Raw genomic sequence first — 22,965 nt, 5'->3', positions numbered from 1 at the left:
TAGAAGATTTTAATGAAGAAGCAATAGCAGCACCCTGTATCAGGGAAGAAGAGGATGAAGTCAAGGAAGAGAATGTTAAGGAAAGTAAGAACAAAGAAGCAGATAAGGATGAGGACGATATGAAGGAACTTAGTTTGAAGAAAGTGATTGAATCATATTTTAGCTTTCAAAGTTTAAAGAAGGAAAAAGACGATGAAGATGGAGCATGGTTTGAAGCACAAAATGAAGTTGGATATGTGTGAGTCCTCTTAACAAGACAAAGTAGATTATGACAAGTTTAAGAACTACTTGGAAGACTAAGAAAAAAGAAGTAATGTAAGATAATAAAAATTAATTAGCCGGTGAAAGGAAGTATTGAAGAACACTGACTAATTAAAGAAGATAAAATAATTAAGAATAACTGTAGAATTATGGAGAAGCAAGCAGTAGCGGTGAATAAAGAAAGAGCTAGAATATCTTCACTATCATCTATGGCGGCCATGGATTATTCAAAAAGCTAATGTAGACCGACATAAACGAGTATAAAAAGTGAGTTTTGATAATTGTTGTGTGCAGAGAAGGGGGAAAGAATCAAAGAAAGCAACGCGAGCGTGTGTGTGACGTGAGTGGGATAAGGGATAAAGTGGGTGTAGATGTCAGAAAAGTAAGCAAGAGAAAAAGTGAGGGAAAAATTATGGCTATAAGTCAAGTATCTGTGTGTATTGCAGCTTGAGTAAGAAAACAAATTGTATTTTCACAATCCTTTTCTTTAATCCTAAAATCCCAACAGGGTTAACGTGCGAAGCAAGGAAGTTAGCCTAACGACGAAACGGTGCCGTATAACCAAAGGGAAATTACAACGAAACGCTGCCTTTATTAGTAATTAGTTAAAGTTTAAGCACTGAATTTTGAACTGACTGTATCAAGTGCAGCAATTAAATAACAACTTAATCAAAACTAAACATATAAAAATGATTATTTTTTTAAAAAGAAAAAACAAAACGAAGTTGCATGTAAGATTCCACTTATGACTTAGGTTTAGCGGTTCAATTATTGAGCAACTACTCAAATTTAGAATTACATGGAATAGATGCAAGTGCTGGAGTTGACTAGAGGTAGAGGGTACGAGTCCTCTGATCTCTAGATCTCCACTCATCAGCCAGAGGCTTGGGCTTTATCAACTCAACAGGCAACATACACCTCATCTCATCGCTTCCTGCTAAAGCTACGTACCTCCTGGTATGTATGACTTCTTCCTCATCCATATTTCTCAAACAATAGATGTCATTTATATTTGACATGCATAATTCATATATATATTTTTTAATCTAAATTCTGATATCTTTTGAGACAATACTTAAAAAGTAAGATCTAAACAGTTGATTTTTTTTTAATTTGGTTAAATATGATGGCTATTCAAGTAAATTTGTATCATTCAGCTGAACAACATAAAGTAATCACAAATTACTTATCTTCCATGAAAAATAAACATGTAGATCATTTAGATTTACAGGAAGGCTTTTATCTATTCTACTATAAATGAGAAGAACATGCAGCTGAACTCTTACTTTAGATGCATAGCCAAAATCTCATATAAAAGATGAGGCAGGCACACTCATTTTTTTTTAAATAATGATTTTCAAGTATGGAAAGTTTTTACTACATTTTGAAAGCTAAAAATGAATGAAATTAAAGATTAAATACGCAGTATAGAGCTAGAAGATTTTTTAGCAGAAAAAAAAACTAAGAGATTAAAAGTATCTTAGCCGAAAGTTAATCTTTACTATTTACTTTTATTGGATTGATTCCATTTAATGATGTCAACTTGTCTTTACCGAAAATTTTAATATGTGCAGTCAAAGTCCAAAAAAAAAATTATATGTGCACTGAAGGTTCGCATAGTGAATTAGTGATGACTGCGGAGGCTTGGTGATTTATTTACGGTATTAGTCACTAAATATTACTCAATGCTAATTGTCAATTGTATTAAAAATTATATCATACTAAACTTAAAATATTGTAAGTGGGAATCAATCCATAATCGATCTGGATACGTCAGAACTTTAGATGGAGACAAATGGAGAGGCTATCCAATGAATCGATTATGTTCAGATGTAATACTTTTGGATGACCCTAATTGTTTTCCCCCTTGTCGTCATTTTATTTTTGCAGGAAACATTTTCTTTTTGGAGATTCCATAGAGGGTAGCCATGAAAAAATGAAAAATAACGATGGCAAAGCTCATGTTGTCACCAAAATGGAGCCATTTGTGAAAATGGAGAAAATAGAAAAGGGGGAAACATTTGATTTTCCCAAGTAGGAAAAGTGGAGCCATTTGTGAAAGCAGAGCCACTCGACCTTCCCAAAATGGAAAACTCGGAGAGATTTGGGAAAACAGAGACGCTAGATTCTCCCAAGATAGAAACAAAAAATCTTTCTAAAGATTTTTCCAAAGCTGAAACAGTGAAGCAGTTTGGCCTTCGACCGACTGGATCGACCTTTAGAGATGAGAAGAGAGAGAGTTTGGAGCTGCAATTGAACCGGATAAGAGATTTCATCAGGCTGCTGTTGAGCTATCCCATGAGAACGGTGCATGATAGCAAACTCAAGGCCTGGATTCGAGAAGCTTCAAATGCGAAGAGGCATTCTCTCGAAGATTTGAACCACCTTCTCAGTCAAAATCCCCTTGCGTGCTTCCAAGGCCTTTTGCCATTCTACATATTGGAGAGCGTGGAAAGATGTTGGAGTCTACTGCTTAACAACAACGTGATACCAGAAGGCATTCTCACTTTATCTACGAATCTTGTTGTGGATCAACTGGTTCAAACTTTACTGTCTCAGGATGATCATGCACTCGGCATTCACCATGTCTTGTTCTCTACCAGAGATGCAGTTGAAAAAAGGCTAGTCACTGAAAAGATGGAATCAGTCTTGAACAACCAGAATATTATGCATCGCCTTCATGAAGCCTTCGCTGGAGTCTTACTCATCAATGCCTCAGATTACCGAAGTCAGGCTGCGGCGGAGGTCCAAGTTCAACAACTGATAGCTCAACAACTTCATCTTCCGATGATAGATGGCTTTGACGATTTTTTGATAACAATTATCGAAAAAGAGATGTCAAGAAAAAAGTACTTAGTGCTTCTGGTGGATGGAGATGCCGAAGAGCCTTTAGATCCAAGGAAAATGGGTTTTCCCAAAGAAGAACTTGCGGGAGTTGTGGTGTGCATTATCAGTAAATCTTCGAAGAAGGCTAATAGTGAATTGACAATGGCACAAGATTTGAATATCAACACAGAGGATCACCTGTTGCCTTGAGAGGTTTTCTGTCAAAACATTGGCACTCCGATTTTAGAATCATCTTTTGCCAAGAGATTAATGGCCGTGCGTATAGTTGAAGAATGCGGTGGTCATCTTCTTGCCAAAGTCATTGTAGCAAAGTCACTGAGGAACGCAAATTATGTTGAAGATTGGGAACGTGCTCTGCACAAATTGTGTTCGCTCCATCCTTCCCACGACGTTGGCATGTTTCAAGACCAGAGCAGCGTCATGCTTAAAGCATTCATAAACTTCATCTGGCATGATTTAAGCAAGACGCAAAAGTATTGTCTTACATCATGTTTATTCATTTCTAAATTTGGGAAGCCTGAAGATGAGTTGATCTATGATTGGATTTCTTCTCGATTAGTGGTTACAGGAGAAGCAGAGCATAATTTGAGAGAGTTTGTGGACCGTTTTGCCTTGTTGCGATTACAGGATAACAAGTCAAGGTGTATTCAAATTCCAAAAGACACATGTGCCATCTTGCAAGTATTAAACAATCAGAATCCCTTATTCATGACAAAATCTGAGTTCAGGTTGGTTGAACCACCAAATGGTGAGCTATGGCATAGTGCTATATATATTGATTTGGCAGACAATAAGTTGTCTGAGCTACCTTTGTCCCCAAATTGTGGTGAGCTCAGAGTGTTAATGCTGCACGACAATGCTGACTTGACAAAAATCCCACCCCTTTTCTTCTTCAAAATGCCCCTACTTTGCATCTTGGATTTGTCCTACTCTAGTGTGAGAGAATTACCGAACTCTTTTTTTGAGTTAGAGCAACTTAGAGAACTCTATATGAAAGGTTGTGAACGCTTCATGAAATTATCCTCAAAGGTTAGAAAATTGAAGAACCTTGAGAAGCTTGATCTTGACAAGACTCAGATCACACATCTCCCAAAAGAGATCCAAGAGTTGACAAATCTCCAAAGTTTGATTCTTTGTTTTTATGAGTATCGTGGCAAGAAAAGCATGCAATATGCGAGTTCAACGATTATTCCTTCTGGGGTGATTTCAAAACTTAAAGGGTTAAAACATTTGAGCATTGATGTGAACCCTGATGATGAGCGATGGCAAGGGAATTTACACGTCATTTTACCAGAAATCTTGGTATTAGAGTGCTTGCAAACCGTTAATTTGTACATTCCAGAACTAGAACTGTTGAATCTCATCCCTGCTCGCATTTTTAAGCTTGATTTTAGATTCATTGTTGGGAAACATATGTCACGGATCATTTCAAGTACACTACCCACAATTGAAGAAAAATTTAAATGAAGTGAGTGTAGCTTGAAGTTTGTGAAAGGTGTTGATGTCCCCTATGAAATAACAAGTGCTATTAGACACAGCAAAGCTTTGTTTTTAGATCGACACTTGTCTATCAAGGATCTCTCAATGTTTGGCAGGATGAATATAGAGCAATTACAAGTTTGTATATTGGCTGAATGTAAAGAGATGCGAACGATTGTTGACGTAAGATGCTCAAGTGTATTTGAGGATATATTTCCCTGTTTGTTGGTGTTGAGTGTATCGTACATGAAGAATCTGAGGAGCATTTGTGACGGACGAGTTCATTGCAAGAACTTCTTTGGCATGTTGAAGACCTTAGAATTGCACAATTGTACGAAGCTAACAACTGTTTTTACCTTGGATTTTCTGGGCAACCTTTCACTCTTGAAGGTTCTTCTAGTCAAAGATTGTCCAAAAATAAGTGCTTCGATATCTTGCAGATCATTCGAAGTGAGAGTTGGTACTTTCCTCCCTAAATTAAGAACAATGACACTTCTCCATCTTCCTGAACTAATCAGCATTTCCAATGGATTACACATGGGCCCAAGTTTGGAAAATATAGGAGTTTATGATTGCCCAAAACTTCAGACTCTTTCAAAAATGGAATTGTCAAGTCAAAATTTGAAAGTCATCAAAGGAGAAACCATGTGATGGGAGGCATTAACATGGAGTGAAGCAGAATGGGGAATAATTGGCCGGCCATCTATTTTTTATTGCATCTTTTCTCCAATAGATAAACAGGCTGACATTATGAGTCAACTGGAGTTGGATGATGATATTGATGACAGTCCAGGTAAACCTATTGATTTCAATTTTATTTGTTGTTTGTTGCTACTATGTAGGTCATAACTTCATTAATCACTTCCTTAAATATATGATGAATTACCAATAATCCACATGGCAATTGCTATAATTTACTATCTTTGTGAAATGTTATTGCAATCTGGGGGACAGCGGACCAGCCATTGCAGTCTTCCATTGGCAAGATCCCTGAGGACACGAGTCGTCGTATCACAACGACAGGCGGGGTAGTGTGTGAGCCATTACAGCCTTCTAGTGTCAAGGTCTCCAAGTACGGGAAGAGGTATATCTATGCATAACTATATGCCATTTACCTTAGCTCGTAGACTTATAACAATGTAGTTGTATTTTCTGATATAATTCTTGTATTATAGAAAGACCAAGGAAAAAACGACAATAATATCCGAGTCTCTTGACGATTTATACTTTTGGAAAAAATATGGTCAGAAATTAGTTCGTAATTCCAAATTTCCAAGGTACAACCGATTTTCAGTTCTCCATGAATCATGGATAATCTACTTCACATCTATATATGACTTATTTTTGGTTAACTATATGTAAGCCTCTTTTCATTTATGCTACATGTGGTGCATACGCAGAAAGTATTTCAGGTGCACTCATAGATGTGATGAGGGTTGTCAAGCTACCAAACAAGTACAGAGAATTGACGAGAAGCCTCACCTTTACAGTATCACTTATTCTGGGAAACACACTTGCACACAAGCCTCCGGTGTAAACAATTCCTCCATGAATAATCAGGTTGACGTGATCGCTCAACTTGGGGTAGATGATATTGACGACAGTCCCGGTAAATCTGTCAATATTTGATTTTAATTCTACAAGTTCTTACTGTTAGTATGTGTGCCATAACTTACATTTACTTCCTTAATTATGCTGATTTTGTATTAATGAGATGACAATTACCTTAATTAATTCACTGTCATTGTTAAATGCTATCACAAGACGGGGGAATAGTGGATGAGCCATTACGACCATCCAATGACGAGGTCTTCAAGGACAAAATGCATTATTAGAAGAGGTGTGTGGGTGTAACTGTTTGTATTCTATTTACCTCGGCTTGTAAGCTTATAACAACGTGGTTCTTATTTTCTAATACTGATCCTCAAATTACAGAGAAGTCACTTCTAGATGGACAAAGCAATCCAAGTCTCTTGACGATGGATACGGTTGGAGGAAATATGGCCAGAAAGACATTCTTGGAGGCAAATTTCCAAGGTGCCTCCTCTTCTAATTCTCCAAGAATCGTAATTTATATCCCAATCAGATATTTTGGCTGATGCTACAAGTGTTCTATACACAGAGGATACTACAAATGCACTCACAAGGGTTGCCTAGCTTCCAAACAGGTGCAGAGAGATGACGAGGAGCCTTTCCTTTACAATATCACCTATTGTGGCCGTCACACTTGCAGACAAACCTCCAGTGCAACAAATTCCTCCATGAATAATCAGGCCGACTTACTGATACAACATGGGGTAGATGATGACGATGACGACGACGACTTTGATCCGGGTAATTTTATATCTATTTTTTATTTAAAATTAGGGAAAATAGAACCTTCAAGTTCCTATATTTTGGGTTTTGGTTTCAGTGGCCAAGAGTTAAACTATTTAGGTCCCTGCCCTTGCACTTTAAAACAACGTTGACTACTGACATCGGCCCCTTTGGTTTCAGAATCTTTTGCGAGGAGTTTGATAACTTTCAGAATCAGAACAGTGGAGGATAACGAAAATGTGGCGGCTGCTGACCCCGAGAATTTGCGGCAACAAATAAAGTGAAAAGCACATTAAAAAATGAGAAAGAAAAACTCAGCCATGTCTCAATTAGGGTTTGGCACCCTTTTATTAACTTTGGCGAAGTAAATTGGTATGTGTTTGGACTTTGGATAAAATAAATTTAAAACAGCTTTTACTTCTTTTTTTTGACCCATTAGAGCCGTTCAAATGAAAGCTCAAAATTTTAGCTTCTAGGGGCAATTTGGATTTCCATTAAAAAAATATTAATTATAAAAAATTAAATAATATTATTAATTTTAAATATAATTGATTATGTTATGTGCTATACAATTAATTTATAAAATTTATTTTAATCAAAATTAAAAAGAAAAATTGAAAAACATGTAAAACTATGGTTTTATACAAATGTATCCAAACACACATATTACATGTTAAAATTAATTATAAATCTAAATATATATTTTTTTTAAAATATCCAAATATTCATTAAACATGTCAAAATTAATTATAAACTCAAAATTATAATTTTATTAGAAATATCCAAACATTCCTATCCATGTCAAAATTAATTATGAATCCAAAATCATAGTTATCTCGTAAGTTATTATTACCTTCTTTTTAATTCAACTTTTTAATTATACTTTTTTAAAAATTAATCTGAAAATCATATAAACTATTTTACAAATTGATTTTGGCATGTATAAAGTTGTTTAGATATTTTTAAGAAAATCATAGTTTTGAATTTATAATTAATTTTGTCATATATAATGAGTGTTTATATATTCTTAAGAAAATTTTGGTTTTGAATTCATAATTGATTTTAATGTGTAAGAAAGGTGTTTGGATATATTTTTTATAAAATCATGATTTTAACCTTTATAATTGATTAATTTGGTTATCCAAACACGCACAAGAGGTTCTCGGAAGGTTAGATTGTTAGGAGAATAACAAACAATTGGTTCATAAATATCTAAATTCTATATTCTCTAACAAATTATTGAGAAATTTGGCGTGCATTGGATCCAAAATGACTGTGAAACTCTGACCATATATTGACAGTGTTGACTATAATTGTGATAATTGGACTTGGATTGTCATGTCAACATAAATCATATAAAGGGTCTTTACACTGATCTCTTAAAGTGTAACGGTGTTTAAAACATATGAATTTGTGCCCGTAGAATCATCGAATATCAAGATCTTAGTATGTCCTAATTTTTATAATTGACATATGTTTGGCAATTTATTTATCATGTTATGCAGTAATTGTTCTCTCTGTTAGCTCATTCCTTTTCTCTTACCAGTTGCTTATTTACTTGTCTTCCTGTTAGCTCTGTTATCTTGTTCTAGATGAGGTAATTGGGCTATAATATTTTTTTTTTATCAAAAACGACAAATGGGTGATATATATATATATATATATATATTTTTTTTTTTTTTCCTATTGGGCTAATATGTTTTGTGACACTTGCCATGTCAGGACAGAGTTTAATCCTACCAAAGTGTCAAGAGACTCACAGGCAGTAGTCATCTATAATCTATAAACAATATAGAAAAGAAAAACTTAGGCAGACATGTTATATTAGGCTGGATATAGTAGTACCATATTTTTTTTCTTGTCACTGCAGTACCATATTTTTTTTTCTTCTGTTTTGTCCTTTAAATACATCAGATTGACAGGAACTACTTTTCTTAAAAGGAATGTCAAATTAATTTCTTGAAACATATACTTTTTTTTTATAAAATTTAGAATAAAATCCTGATATCGAATATATAAATGATATAGCTTTGTTGAATGTGCTGAATTTTGTAATTATTTAGGTCATGGTTTTAATCTTGGTATGATTTTTCCCCCAGAATAGTTAGAAGTGTCATGCATGTTTCAGAATTCTAGTGTAATAAAATTCTAGGTTTTTTATTGCTTTAGACTTACATGGAACTTTTTGATCAACAACTTTTTCTTTCAAAACCTCTGGGAAACTGTGGGATAAGCAAGAATATGTTGATATGAATTTTTCCCATCCTTTTTGTCAAGTTATTTTTTCTTTTGTGCTTTTTGTGTTCAGTTGCAAACTTGCAATGATATGCAGTTCAGTCGACGCTTATGTAGTCTTTTAGTTATGTTAGGTTGCTCTTTCAGTTAAATCAAGGCAATTGGCTCTTTCTGTCCTTCCTTTGCTTTTCAGCTCCGCACACGCATTGTGCCCTTTTGGCTAGTGAATGTATGTTCACTTGTAAAATAACAGTGTGAAGGACATGAAATGAGATTGCGCTAAAGCCACAAAACAGAAGTGTAGGTAAAAACTCTTGATGGGTGTGATCCATTGTGGAATATGGACTTATACGGAACTGAGTTTCTTTTCTCATTAAAATTTTTGAAGAAATCAGACAGACAGAATTGAGGTCTTCGACAGTTTCTTCATTAATACATGGAAGCCATGCGTATGGCATAACTTTTATTTTTTCTTAATTGATGTCTTCTCTTTTCAAATTAAAATAACCATTGTTTCGTTGTTTCTATTCTTAAGTCTTACGCATATGATTCCAGCTATTAGTCTAGTTCACAATTCTTTACCTGGACCTTTCCGTTGAATTCTTTCACTAAGATTATCAGTTGCTGCAGATAAGAAGGCAAAAGGCAGGTCTCGAGTAGATTGTGATGCTGATAATCTTCAGCTTCAACAGTTGGAAGAAAAGGATGTAGTATCATCAGTAGCAACTGTTCTCTCTGATCTTTATGGTTCTGGGGAATGGATGCCTATGGAGAAATTTCATACAGAGGTTAGTTCAGAGTTCTGACCATTGTTTTTACGCCTCTGCAATGCATTATCCTTTTCGATATTTGTTGAGTCGCAAGAATGGGAGAAGAACTCTTTTTTTCCATTTTAATAGATGACACAAGAATCTCATCTTAAAGTTTGTATTTTCTACCCAATAATAGAACAGATCACCTTAGTCTCCAACCTCTATGCTTATGGTAATAATTTGCTTATGCATTGACATAATTTTCCATCTCTTGGGCTACTGATTTGTCAGGCATATTGCAGTCTCCCAGGTTTATTTGTATTTAGATCACACATTTTATAGATTCTCTTTTTTCTTTTTATGAGAGACGGGACAAAGCCCAAACTATATTATTCAATTAGCAATAACATGAGGGTATGAAACGCCTTCGACATCTCAATACAACCATTGCAATAGCTACCGAGGAGGCTCCAAAAGAACATCATAATCATAGTTCTGCTTGATTCCAGACATGGCGAACCAGTCAGCATGCATGTTGCTTTCCCTGTAAACTTGTTTCACATTTATCCTCCAGCCTTCATTACTAAATCCGAGTGCATGCCTTAACTATCACTGAATTGACCCTTTCTGCTCGATCGCTTCGCTCCATTGGCTATCACTTTATTGATTCTTATGACTTATAATATAACATCAATGATTTTGTAAAAAACATCATGCATGGAAAGCTCAGTTCAGTTGTCTTGTCTAGTGGATAATGTTGGACTTGATTGTGCAGTTGCTGGAGCGCTATGGAAATGTGTGGCACCACAGTCGAGTAAGGCGATATCTGTCATCGGATAACTGGACCGGTCCCGAATCCAAAGGGAAGCCTTGGTATGGTTTACTGATGCTGTTAAGGAAGTACCCTGAAAACTTCGTCATTAACACAAGGTCCAAGGGCAGGGTCACTCTGGAGTTTGTTTCTCTTGTCTCTGCTTTCGTGAAACGTCCTTTATGCAGAGATGCTTGATCCTGTCAGTTCATTAAAGTACAGAATTGTTTTATCCCAAACTTGCTTGTCATGACAAAAATCTACGTGGCTCTGCTCCACTAGATTAAATCCTTGTATATCTATACCGTACCTGTGTTGTTTAAGCTAGAAGAAAGGTTTTGGTACATTGGTTGTCATGAAATTATTATCGACTTGCATTGGTAGTGGCAAGTAGGTGCTAGTTTAATTTATAGGAGCACATGAATTAGATGAATCTATTCAACAATTATCCCTTTACTGTTGGTAAAAAAAACAATTATCTCTTTACAAACAAGATTAAAATAAGAGAGTTCTAAATCATCGTTTCAAATATAAATATTTATTCAATGATTTTTTTTTTAATTTTATGATGATATTACGTGCAGCAGGCGTGTGTGTTCAAATTATCTCATCAAAGAGTAAATATGGTTTTTTTAAAAAAAGAAAAGAAGTATTATAATTTAAATTATCATTACAATTATAAAATATATTAATAAAAAATATATTATTTAAATATTTGTCAATTTGTCAATGAGCAAGATTTAAAACTTGAAAGTATGTTATAAAATTTATAAGACTTCTTAACAATAAACTTCTTTCTGTGGGATTTGAATATAATTTTTTCTTTTATAAATTACATATAATATCCTTTATTATTGTCTAAATTATTGACTAAAAAGAAAGAAAAATAAAGAGTGGTAAATAAATTATGCAACTCTCCAATGGAAATCTTAGCCCCTGAACCATTTGGAAGTGTGTGAAGTAGTGGACAACGCAAGGAACCCGTGCATCTTTGGTAGGCAAACAATTAATAGAAGGTGAAATGTATGGACTATAGACGCACACTATCTTCTCTTTCCTTCTCTGCTCCTATGAATCAGAACACTAGCATCTTTCTTTGGGGGAAAAAGATAATCACAGTACAAAGCACCCTTATTGTCCCTATCTTCGTAAGATGGAGAAAGAGAAAGCGAAGGAGGGTCAGACTTTTCTAAATAAATACTATTTCTCAACTTGCAAGAAATTATTTTCTCATTATATATTTTTTTTCTAAAAGATTAAATTAGTCACAAAAATATATATATCATAAAATTCATGCCTTTTTTTCTCATTATATATTTAAATTTGCTTTTAAATTATATTATCTAAATAAGTTTTTAGCATGTCAACCTGATTTAAAAAAAAAAAAAGTATCCAAATATAAATCATGTTAGCATGTACAACTTCAGTTAATGCTAGCTTTGGCAATGTACATCCAAAATTATATTAACAATAAAAAGATCAAAATAAAAGGGTAAGAGTTTGGTGCTGTTGAGAAGAAAGAAGATCGCAAAAGCTCCATCGGTGGATTTACCGTGGATGAAGATCCGTGGAAGACGCAATCGAACAGATTAGTGTTGACTTCTTCTGTTGTTGTCTCGGATTGATTTTCTGTCCGGCTTCTCTTGTTGTTTTGTCAAGTTTGAAGCAATAAAACAGGGTGTAAGACTGGACTTAAGCTTCCTCTATTGTTGTTGGCCTCTTCTGAATCTTCAACCTTCAAATTTTGGTTCCTATAATAGAGTTTAAACCTCTGTTTTTAGCTTTGAGCTTCGGTATTTGAATATTGCTTCTTAATCGATTCTGGCTACTGGAATATTACTGTCATGTAACGTGCAATTTATTGTTGGCTAAGCTGATAAATTTAGATTGTTAAGAAATAAACTGTTTTTTTGTGGTTTCTTTTGTCATAAGCTTTTTCACTTGAAGCAAGAGAATGCTAAATACAAGAGAAGCTGTTGTCAATTTTTTTTCCCCTGGTTTGGGATGTCTTATGTAGCTAATATATCTATTTGTCAGGGCTTGGGAAATGTAGTTTTTTTGGAATCTTAGTATTTTCATTTTGGTATAATTTGTTATGATATGTGCGAATCAGGTAGACCTGTAATAATTGAAACACATTGGAACACATTATAGGCACATACCTATTGCACATTTGACAGATTACAAGGTTGCTTGTTGCTCATTTTTTAAAAATTAAAAAGCATAATGCACATAATGAATTAAATTAGTGCTGCTCGTTTTATTATTGTTATTACAAAATGGAGTGCAATTCGAACGAAGGAATGACTTGGGAGAATAAGAAGGTTCAAATTAAACCTCTAATGATCGCTGTGTAACATAGGGAATGGGCAAGTGACGCTGGCACAAGCTTCCTGTGTAACAACTAACAAATTCTACTCTAAGTTTCAGCGGAAATCAGAGGGGCAAGTCAACCTTCTTCGATTCAGATCTGGAGTCATTTTCTTCAGTGGGTTTTGGAATCGAGACTTGAGTTTTGACACAGAACAATTATCCAGTTTTGTGGAATTTGATGTATAGGTTGTGTTTATGTGTATGTATTCCGTGATGCTTGCCAGAGTGGAAGAGATGGGGCGTAATTGATGAAGAATTGAATTTCTAACAATGCATCGGACGCTGATGAAGTGAAATTAATGGTTCATCCTGAGATGCTGGCTCAACATGAAGCAAACGAGGACGTCCCCTTTTTTTAATTTGTTCTTTTGTTGCATCCAATTTCAAAAAGGGATTGCCCAACCACACACACATGCACACATTGCTACTTTACTGGTCATCTATGCTTTTTAAAACTCTTCACAACTTGGAATCTGATCACAAATGTTTTTTTTTTAAAAAAAAAAAGCGTCCCATCGAACCTGTAATAAGGATCTATTCTGAATTCTGATTAGCTCTGTATAGTCGTCTTCTTCTCGTTTTCATTTTCTTTTCATGAAATTCTTTCCAAAAAATATGATTTGATTTTGATATACTTGTAAAAACCACTCTTCAAACATAAATGTGGTTAACTTTTAAAATTTACTTATTAAAAAAAAACTGACAATTTGGGAGAACGCAGAGAGTAGTAAGCTTCATTAGTTCACGGGGATCCCGCAGGCTCTGGCTGTTTGCAAAATAAAATAAATTTCAATAAAATAAGTGGTATAATATAAATGAGTGATATAATATGAATTTTCAGTCTCAAATCTCAACGTCCATATAAGTGGTATCGCGGTATGTAGTATTTTCACTAAAATAAAATAAATGAAAAAAATCAGGGGATAATTACAATTAAAAATTAGAAAAATGAAGCGAGAATTTACTTAATTTATGAGAGGTTTCAAAGAGAATCACGTGTGTGTTTTTGGCCAAAAAAGAGAATTACGTGTTAAGTATCTGGCGAGAAAACTCTACGAGCGAGAGGAATTAATCAAGTAAAGTGAGAGTCAATCATTCACAAATACTAAAGGTCAAAAGCCTAATGGACACAAACAGACAAGATAAAGAACAGTAACATAAATATAATAATAATGATAATATTATGAAAATATTAATTGGTTTCACATTAGGAAAATATCTGCAAGAATCTCTTAGCCGTGGATGGATATAGCAGCACCAAATCCACTTGACCTTCTCTTGTTCCCGGGGATAGAAGGAGAGAAGACATGAGCATGTCAGAAATATTTGACCATGTAAAGACCCCCCAGAAAAAGCACTAGCTAGCTAGGTACGAACTAATTGGAGGAAGAAGAGAATCAGTAACTGCTGGTTACTAAGACTGGATCCTTTAACAGAGAAATAAACAAGTCTGAGAAAACAACAAAGCCACCACATTTTCCAGAACCTGGTCCAGGGTTGTACAACGCAGTAGCTAGGAGCTACTTGATAGGAGCGAAGTTATTACTTGGTTAAAGAAAAACAAGAGCCCCAGAGATCATGTATGGGTATGCTCTTTCGATTGCGTGAAGACTCAATAATAGAAGAAGGAGTAATACTACTTGGTCCCTCCCCTCGCAGCTTCTCAACTTGAGAGAGAAAGCCGAAATAATAGGACCTATTCTCACAAGTCGTCATCGCTATATATATTATGTCTTTTAACAAATTAAAAAATTGAGAGTTTTATGATTCCGTGTTAGTCATTTATTAATAAATATTTATTTAATTTTAATAATAATTTATTTATAATTGAGAATAATATATTAAAATGTTTAATAAATAAAATACATGAAGTTTAAAAGTCCTTAATTTATAATTATTCATATTAAATTAATAAATAATGTTTGTAAAATAATAAGTTCCGTTTATAAATTAACAACACATCATTACGTTATTACATGAAAATAGTTAAAAACTTAATTTATAACTTATATTTTTTTTGTTATATGTTATTAAAAGGCTACCAAACTTTTTAAGTGGCAAGGATCATAGGATCAAATCCTCTATTAGTCACCTAAAAAACTTATTTTTTAAATAAAATGTTATTGGCGCCGGAGCTTCGGTGACCTGCTGCTGGAGGCAGGAGCTCCTGCGACTTTGCCACCGGTGGTGGTCTAACAGTTGACGACAGTGAGATTTCTTTATTTTTTTAATTACTTGAGAAGCAATTTCATCATTTTGCTATTTATTCTACAATCCTTTGATCCTTATTTGATATTATAAATTTCACACAAAAGTCTTTAAATGTTATTTTCCCTAAAAAGAAAGTGAGAAACTATCTACGAAAAGTCAGAAACAGAGAAAGAATAAAATAGACAGGATTTTTAAAAATTTTTTAAACTAGAGTGGTGAACTCAAGATAAACAACACTGTGATTTTCATAAATTTTGATTTGGTGTTTTTTTTTTTCATATTTTGAGATAAAGGAGAAATTTATGTAATTTCAATAGAATTGAAAACCATTTGAGGCCAATAAAAATGGTCTATGCAGGTCTATCTAACCCCTAAAAAATTATATGATTTGATATTTATTTTACCACATGTTTTTGTGTAAATTTTTAAAATTAAAAAAATGTTTTATTTTAATGAAATTTACAAATATTTTCATTGTTTTAAAAAATAAAAATATATAGAATTTTCATACAAACTTAAAACAAAATCTATGTAATTAGCTTGAGTAAAAACATTTGAGGTGCACTGAAAATGAAAAGGGCCATGTTTAAGTAAAACTCCATCATATTGTTAGGGCTGGCAAAAAAAAAAAAATCGGAAGCAAAAAAAAAAAATCAAAATGACAAGACAAATATTTCTTAATAAAAAAAAATAAAATAGAAAAAGCGAATTGACATGCAAGCTTCCACTTATCTTTAGTGGGTCAAGCAGTTGCACTATGGATGGAGAGCATAAGTGCAAGGGGTTGAGTTGACTACACTACTTGAGAGGGCAGAGTCCACTTATCTCTTTTCTCTACTCAACTACTAGCGGAGGTTTGGGCTTCTTCAACACAAGAAACAACATCTTCCTGCTTGGTATGTACTTCTCATCCATATTTAATTTCTTTTGTTTTTCTTCAGTTTCAAGCGTTTATGAATTAGGAATCCTCCCTTTGCTTTCTCGAACAATAATATATAACTATATATTATACGGTTATTGCCTTAGATTTCTGTTTTTTGGGGGTCTGTTGATTTAATTTTTTTTTTTATATGATTATCAGGTTAGATCAGATTCAAATATTGTTGGGTGTATTTGTTGATTTAAATATTTGAAATTAGTTTAGTTGGAAAAAAAATCAGATTTAACCTCTTTGGATCTTACTTTTTAACTATTGTCTTAGAATAAATAATGATTTAAATTAATAATAAAAAAATTAAAGTATAAATGATTTATTTCAAATCCAGGCTTAAGGAATAATTTTTTAGGGGAATGAAAAAAATTATAATTATTCAGTAGAGCAATATAGTTAAAAGTAACATAGCTTTTTTGTCTTCCATAAAAACAAACATTTAGATCAAAATAAGTTATCCTATGCAGTAAGGGATTTGACTAAAATATTAGGTTGGTTCTTCATAGATATTGCATGGGAGTTCTAATGAAGTTATTGGCAGGAAAACACAACAAATCATATTGGGAGTCTGATGGAGGGTGGTCTGTCATCCTACACCGAGTCACTTGGCTTTCCCCCATTGTTCAGAAAGCAGAGGATTTTGAAGTTAGACAGAATAAGAGATTTTGTCAGCTTGTGGCTGAGTTACCCTATGAGATCAGTGCATGATAGCAAACTTCAGACTTGGATTCATCGACTTTCAAATGCTAATGGTTCAGTAGAAGAAAAGTATAGTCTAATCCGGGAGGACCCGCTTCATTATTTGGAAGGACTTGCACCAATCGAAATGATCATGGATAATGAGATAGAAGCTGGAACGATACCAGATGCTATGCTCAGTTTAGCCATTGATCTTGCTGTTGATCAACTAGTTCAAACCTTACTTTCTGGGGATGAACATGTACGCAACATTCACCATGTCATGATCTCTACCAGAAATAATGCTGAACAAAGAGAAATATTCCAAAAAATGAAAGCAGTTTTCAATGATATGGAGAATATGCATCGTTTTAATGAAATCTTTCATAGAGTCTTGTGGGTTGATGCGTCGATGTATCCAAGCCAAGTTAAAGTAGAGGTACTCGTTGAACAACAAATTCGTCTGCAGCTTCAGCTTCAGAAGTTTAGCCTGGGTAATCTCCAAAAGATGATCAACAAGAAATGTTTAGTGCTTCTGTTGGATCATGCTGAGAAAACTTTAGATCTGAGGAAAGTGAACTTGCCTGCATGTTTAAATGAGGCAGTGACGGTGTTCGTTACCATTGAAACTCAAAAGCAAGCAAATGATGAAAAGACAATGGCAATGAATTTAACAATCAATACAGAAGATCATTTGTTGCCATGGAAAGTATTTTGTCAGAATGTAGACAATATAATTGTTTTTAGATCTAGTGCCATCCAAAAAATTGCTGTGCGTATAGTTCAAGAATGTGGTGGCCATCTTTTGGCTATTGTCCTTGTGGCAAAGTCATTGAAGAATGTGACAAATGTCAAACTCTGGGAGCTTGCACTATACAAATTGCGCTGCCTCGAACCATTTTACAATTTGAATATGTTTCAGGGTGTAAGCAAAGTTATGGTTACTGCATTCATAAATTTCATCTGGAATGATATGAATCGAACACTAAAAAATTGCCTCATGAGCTGCTTATTCATTCCTGATATCAGAACCGGGAAGTTTCCAAATGAATTGTTGGATCATTGGATTTCTTATCGGTTGGCGGATGGCTGCAAAGCTATGGATAACTTGAGAGAGCTTGTAGATCGCTCTATCTTACTTCAATCAAATGATAAGCATGTTCAGTTACCGGAAGACAGTCATGCTATTTTGCATGCATTGAACAACCTAACCCCCATGTTTGTGAAAAAATGTGGGTTAGGGTTGACTGAGCCACCAAAGGATGAGCTCTGGCATAATGTTGTACACATGGAACTTGCAAACAATAAACTATTTGAGCTACCTTCGTCTCCAAGCAGCCCTGAACTCAAAGTTTTAATGTTGCAGGAAAATGCTGATTTAACGAGAGTCCCAGATATGTTTTTCTTTAAAATGCCCTTGCTTTGGATCTTGGACTTATCTTACACTAATGTAAGAGAACTACCAGACTCTCTTTTTGAGTTGGAGCAGCTCAGAGAACTATATTTGAAAGGTTGTGAATGCTTCATGAAATTATCATCAAAGATTGGAAAATTGAAGAAACTTGAGAAGCTTGATCTTGATGGAACTCAAATCATACATCTGCCAAAAGAGATACAAAAGTTGATCAATCTCCAAAGCTTGTTCCTCTGTTTCTATGAATATCGTGGCAAGAAAAGCAAGCAATATACATGCTCAACAATCATTCCGTCCAAGGTAATCTCAAAACTCAAGGGTTTAAATTTAAGTATTGATGTGAACCCTGACGATGAGCGATGGTACGAAAATGTACAAGACATTCTTCCAGAGATATTGGGACTAAAGCATTTGTTGACCCTGAGATTATATATCCCACATTTGGAACTTTTGAAGTTCGTGCCAGACCATATATTTGAGGTTGATTTTAGATTTATTGTTGGTAGGCACATGCAAAGGATCATATCATGCACACCATCCACGTGTGAAGCAAAATTTAAGCGAAGTGGTTGTAGCTTGAAGTTTGTAAATGGTGATGATACACCCAATGGAATTAAGAAGCTTGTTAGACACAGTAAGGCCTTATTCCTGGAGCGACATAAGACGATCAGGAATCTCTCTGAATTTAAACTGATGAATTTAGAGCAGCTGCGTATTTGTATGTTGGCAGAATGTAGAGAAATGCAAACCATTGTTGATGGAAGACAATCAGATAGTGCTAACGATGTTTTCTCACATTTGTTGTACTTATATATATCGCACATGAAGAGTTTAAGAAGCATATGGGAAGGGCCAATGCCACCTCACTGCTTTTTGGGTATGCTGAAGTCTTTAGTACTGCAAAATTGCCCCGAGTTAACAACTGTCTTTACCCTGGATTTTTTAGGCAATCTTTCACTATTAAAGGAGCTGATTGTTAAGGATTGTTCTAAAGTAAAAACCTTGATAAGTGACAGATCATTCAAACATAAAGGAGAGATTTTCCTCCCAAAATTGAGAAAGATAATGCTTCTACATCTTCCCGAGTTGATCAACATTTCCAATGAATGTCAAATAGGTTCAAGCTTGAAAAGTATAGCAATTTATAATTGCCCGAAGCTCCAAAGCCTTTCTAAGATGGAACTGTCAAGCCAAAATCTAACGGTCATTATGGGAGAAACCAGATGGTGGGATGCAGTCCAATGGAGCAAAGAAGAATGGGGAACAGCCTGTCGGCCATCTATGTTTGATTGCATCTTTTCCTCAATTGATAATCATGTAGAAATAATGACTCAATTTGGGATAGATGAAGATGATATTGACGATGATCCAGGTAATTTACATGCATATTAATTTAATTTTTCCCAGAGTGGAACTGAATGTCATAACTTATTTTCCTTTCATCAATAAGCTGACATTATACCTATAGTATTCCAATTTCCCTTGATTCCTTCACCTATTTAAAATCTATCACAGCAGATATGACGCCATTACAGACTCTATTTGATTACCCAAAGCAAAACACTGAAAGAATCAGCAGGTATATATGTGCATAACTGAATTTTAGGCAATTCTATTTAGAAGCTTATACAAAAGTGTGGTGTATTTTTCTAACATGAATTCTTGTATCACAGAATGATCTTTTCAGCGTCAAAGAAAATATCTAAAGGTGAAGATACTTTAGACGACAGGTACAAGTGGAGGGAATATGGCCAGAAAACAGAGGACAGACTAAATCCAAGGTAGCACCACTTTAATTACCCAATAAAAAAGCAGAAAAGAGATAAACTTAATTATTGCAATTGGCATGCATCATTTGGCTCATACTGTGGGGTGTCAATGTGCAGGAGCTATTTCAAATGTGTTGAAGGAGGTTGCTTTGCTAAAAAGCGAGTGCAGAGATCTGAAGAAGACCCAACCATTGTCGAAATCACATACAAGGGATGTCACACTTGCACAGAGGCCTCCAGTGTAACAGATTCATCCATGAATAATCAGGTTTACTTAACCACTCAATGTGGGGTAGATGATGATGATATTGACAATGATCTAGGTAATTCTGTAGCTATCATGATCTTGAATTTCTATTTTTAAATTAGGTTGTTGTTTCAATGTGAGCTAGTGCAGCTTTCTTCAGCTTTTTCAATTTTAACTCTGAGCGCTTATAGTATTTGGTCGTGTTTTAGAAGGCATTAGCAGTAGTAAGGAGAGGAAGGGCGTTAAACAAAGAATTCGATTCAGAACAAAGTCAGAGGTAGAAATGTCGGACGATGGGTACAGGTGGAGAAAGTATGGCAAGAAGACCGTGAAGAACAGCCCCTACCCCAGGTAGGTTGATATGCGCGCGCCATGATGCTATTTATTTATTAACTATTTGTGACTGATGTAGTCATACAAATGCTTAATGATCTGGCCTTGAGAGTTTTCAACATGGGGGTTTTGTTGTACATGCGCTGTTACCACATGTACTCGTCGTACATATATGTGAGAGCCCTTCTTTTTGCTAGAAATGATAAGAATGGAATGGAATTGGGTGATAGAAAATAAAATGAACTAAGATGATCATAGATATATTTATGTAAGATAGGGGCAATAAAGTAATAGATATGTGTGAATAAGGATTGACATGTATAATGTCATAAATTTTGCTAGATTTCTAATTTTTAAAGAATGATGATTACAATAAAAGAAATGATTCTCATGGTTATGGCCAACCAAAATATTGGAGTAAAATCATAAAAATTTGAATGTATAGGGAATTTGGAATATATGATAGTTACTGTGAGAGAGACAATTCCTAGAAATTTTGAAGAGTTGAAGGAAATGGCACCTAAAGCTATCAAAGAAAGCTGTAATAGGATTAATAACAAGAAACATGGAGATGATGATCATTGGTTGGAAAGATGAATGCTTCACGAAGTTTTAATTCCTTGTCGCTTTGTTTTTGTAATGTGCATAAACGGAAACTGCTAGCCTGCCTGGAACATGCTTATGCTTATAGAATGTGCTAGCAGGAACTACTACAAGTGTTCGGTGAATGGATGCCTAGTGAGAAAGAGAGTTGAGAGAGATAGGGATGATTCAAGTTATGTTATAACAACCTATGAAGGCATCCACAACCACCCAAGTTATTGTCACACGGGCACCCAGGCCTCCAGCGTAACGGAGTCCTCCAAGAACAATTAGTTTGACTTGATGACTCAATTCGGAGTAGATGATGATATTGACGATGATCAAGGTAGTACTGTATCTTTTTTTTTTTTAATTTTATTTGAGGTTTTGATTTCAGTGTGAATGTCCTAAACCCTTTATTCCCCTGCCGTGTTAAAATCATCATAGCAGTGAAGACAGAGGATGAGTCGTTACAGCCTTTAGGTGTGAGGACCTTGAAGGACCCAAAGCAAAATGCCAACGGAGAGAAGTATATATACATAAATGCATTGCATGTAGCTCTATTTATTTATAAGATCATGCAAAAAAATTTGGTGGATTTTCTAACCTGAATTCCCGTGTCATAGAATGACTGTTTCAATGATAACATTCTCACCTGGAAATCAAGAGATTCCTCTGGCAGATGTAATAAAATGGAGGAAAGATGGCCAGAAAGAAATTCTATGATCCAATTATCCAAGGTAGCACCGCCTTTAATTACCAAAAAAAAAAAAAAAGCTTTATTACTTCAATATATGCATCATTTTGCTAATGATGTGTTGTCAATGTGCAGAAGCTATTACAGATGTACTCATGGTACTCATTTTGGTTGCCCTGCTAAAAAGCAAGTGCAAAGAATTGATGAAGACCCTACAGAAGTCCCAGCCTCCAATCCAACAGATTATACTCTCAGTTTTAGGGGCAGCACAGCGTCCAATACAGATCTTGAGTCATTTTCTTCTATGGACAATTCTGCTTCAACCCCATTTTATGAAGATTTTGTTGTTGAAGAACCATATGACTCCGATGCTGAGACACAGCCACTACGAGTTCCTTATAGTCCTTCTGAAAGTGACGATCACGCATCCGACGACTTTCTCGACTCCCTCCGAACCAATGTTTAACGAACAGGTCCGAATAGTATAGCTCAAGCCCACGAGTGTTTTCGTCTTTTTAGAACTTAGAGTATGATGTATAACTCGCAAGTCACTTGTATGTAGCAAACGCACTCTGTTTATTTAAAAATGTAATGTATTTTTTAAGGGATTAATTGTTTAATAATTTAAGACATTTTAGCATTTTAAGGTGTAATTTTTTTTAAAAGTACCTTAATTGAATTAATTACTTTATATTTATTTTAAAGTAAAATACCCTATTAAATAAAGGAAAACATAAAAAATAAGGTTAATTTAAAAATAATTAATTATTTTATTAAAAAGTAAGATTTAATTAAAAATATTTTGCATGTCTTCTCTCTTGGACTATTATATCTCTTGCTTCTCGATGACTAATATGTTAGACTTTATTTCAATTTCAATTAGTAGTCTTGTCAGGCCAAAAAAATTTATGTAATCTTATAATTATTTTTTAAAAAAATTGACATCTATAAATATTTTTTCCTTCTCCTAATCTTTATTTCATTTATTTTTTTCATTCAGTAAATCAATTAATTGATTGTGTATACATT

At 34.5% G+C, this 22,965-nt stretch overlaps 4 protein-coding genes across 10 annotated transcripts; all 4 read left to right on the top strand.

Annotated features, from left to right (window-relative positions):
• Window positions 1-3,357: 3,357 nt before the first annotated feature.
• LOC129285664 (disease resistance protein RPV1-like) lies at window positions 3,358-4,575 on the top strand. Its single transcript, XM_054921431.1, has one exon. It carries the CDS (start codon window positions 3,358-3,360, stop codon window positions 4,573-4,575), a length of 1,218 nt encoding a protein of 405 aa, XP_054777406.1.
• Window positions 4,576-5,144: 569 nt separating this feature from the next.
• On the top strand, window positions 5,145-9,897 carry LOC129284935 (transcription factor WRKY45-2-like). Of its 2 annotated transcripts, none has more exons than XM_054920455.1 (9): window positions 5,145-5,380; window positions 5,542-5,671; window positions 5,763-5,864; window positions 5,988-6,196; window positions 6,364-6,427; window positions 6,523-6,624; window positions 6,710-6,921; window positions 7,084-7,275; window positions 9,769-9,897. In XM_054920455.1, the coding sequence occupies exons 1-5, from the start codon at window positions 5,338-5,340 to the stop codon at window positions 6,420-6,422; spliced, it is 543 nt and encodes a 180-aa protein (XP_054776430.1). In that variant the 5' UTR covers window positions 5,145-5,337; the 3' UTR covers window positions 6,423-6,427; window positions 6,523-6,624; window positions 6,710-6,921; window positions 7,084-7,275; window positions 9,769-9,897. The 2 variants fall into 2 exon arrangements, with proteins under 2 accessions (XP_054776430.1, XP_054776428.1); XM_054920453.1 differs by having other exon boundaries at window positions 6,352-6,427.
• On the top strand, window positions 6,567-10,998 carry LOC129285663 (FHA domain-containing protein FHA2-like). The gene is made up of 5 exons (XM_054921430.1): window positions 6,567-6,653; window positions 6,756-6,921; window positions 7,084-7,183; window positions 9,752-9,926; window positions 10,666-10,998. The coding sequence occupies exons 1-5, from the start codon at window positions 6,567-6,569 to the stop codon at window positions 10,897-10,899; spliced, it is 762 nt and encodes a 253-aa protein (XP_054777405.1). The 3' UTR covers window positions 10,900-10,998.
• Window positions 10,999-16,076: 5,078 nt separating this feature from the next.
• Window positions 16,077-22,564, top strand: LOC129284803 (disease resistance protein RPS2-like). Of its 6 annotated transcripts, none has more exons than XM_054920275.1 (10): window positions 16,077-16,181; window positions 16,758-19,680; window positions 19,824-19,887; window positions 19,982-20,089; window positions 20,195-20,400; window positions 20,534-20,675; window positions 21,362-21,585; window positions 21,690-21,768; window positions 21,866-21,979; window positions 22,072-22,564. In XM_054920275.1, the coding sequence occupies exons 2-7, from the start codon at window positions 16,788-16,790 to the stop codon at window positions 21,531-21,533; spliced, it is 3,585 nt and encodes a 1,194-aa protein (XP_054776250.1). In that variant the 5' UTR covers window positions 16,077-16,181; window positions 16,758-16,787; the 3' UTR covers window positions 21,534-21,585; window positions 21,690-21,768; window positions 21,866-21,979; window positions 22,072-22,564. The 6 variants fall into 6 exon arrangements, with proteins under 6 accessions (XP_054776250.1, XP_054776251.1, XP_054776252.1 ...); XM_054920276.1 differs by having other exon boundaries at window positions 21,687-21,768; XM_054920277.1 differs by having other exon boundaries at window positions 19,827-19,887; window positions 21,690-21,979.
• The last annotated feature ends 401 nt before the right edge of the window (window positions 22,565-22,965 follow it).

Source organism: Prosopis cineraria, unplaced genomic scaffold (genome assembly GCF_029017545.1).
Source record: "Prosopis cineraria cultivar Desert tree isolate PC_DT_omini unplaced genomic scaffold, ASM2901754v1 PC11, whole genome shotgun sequence".
Lineage (NCBI taxonomy): Eukaryota > Viridiplantae > Streptophyta > Magnoliopsida > Fabales > Fabaceae > Prosopis > Prosopis cineraria.
Note: the sequence above shows the minus strand (reverse complement) of the source record. Positions and strands in the feature narration are given on the sequence as shown.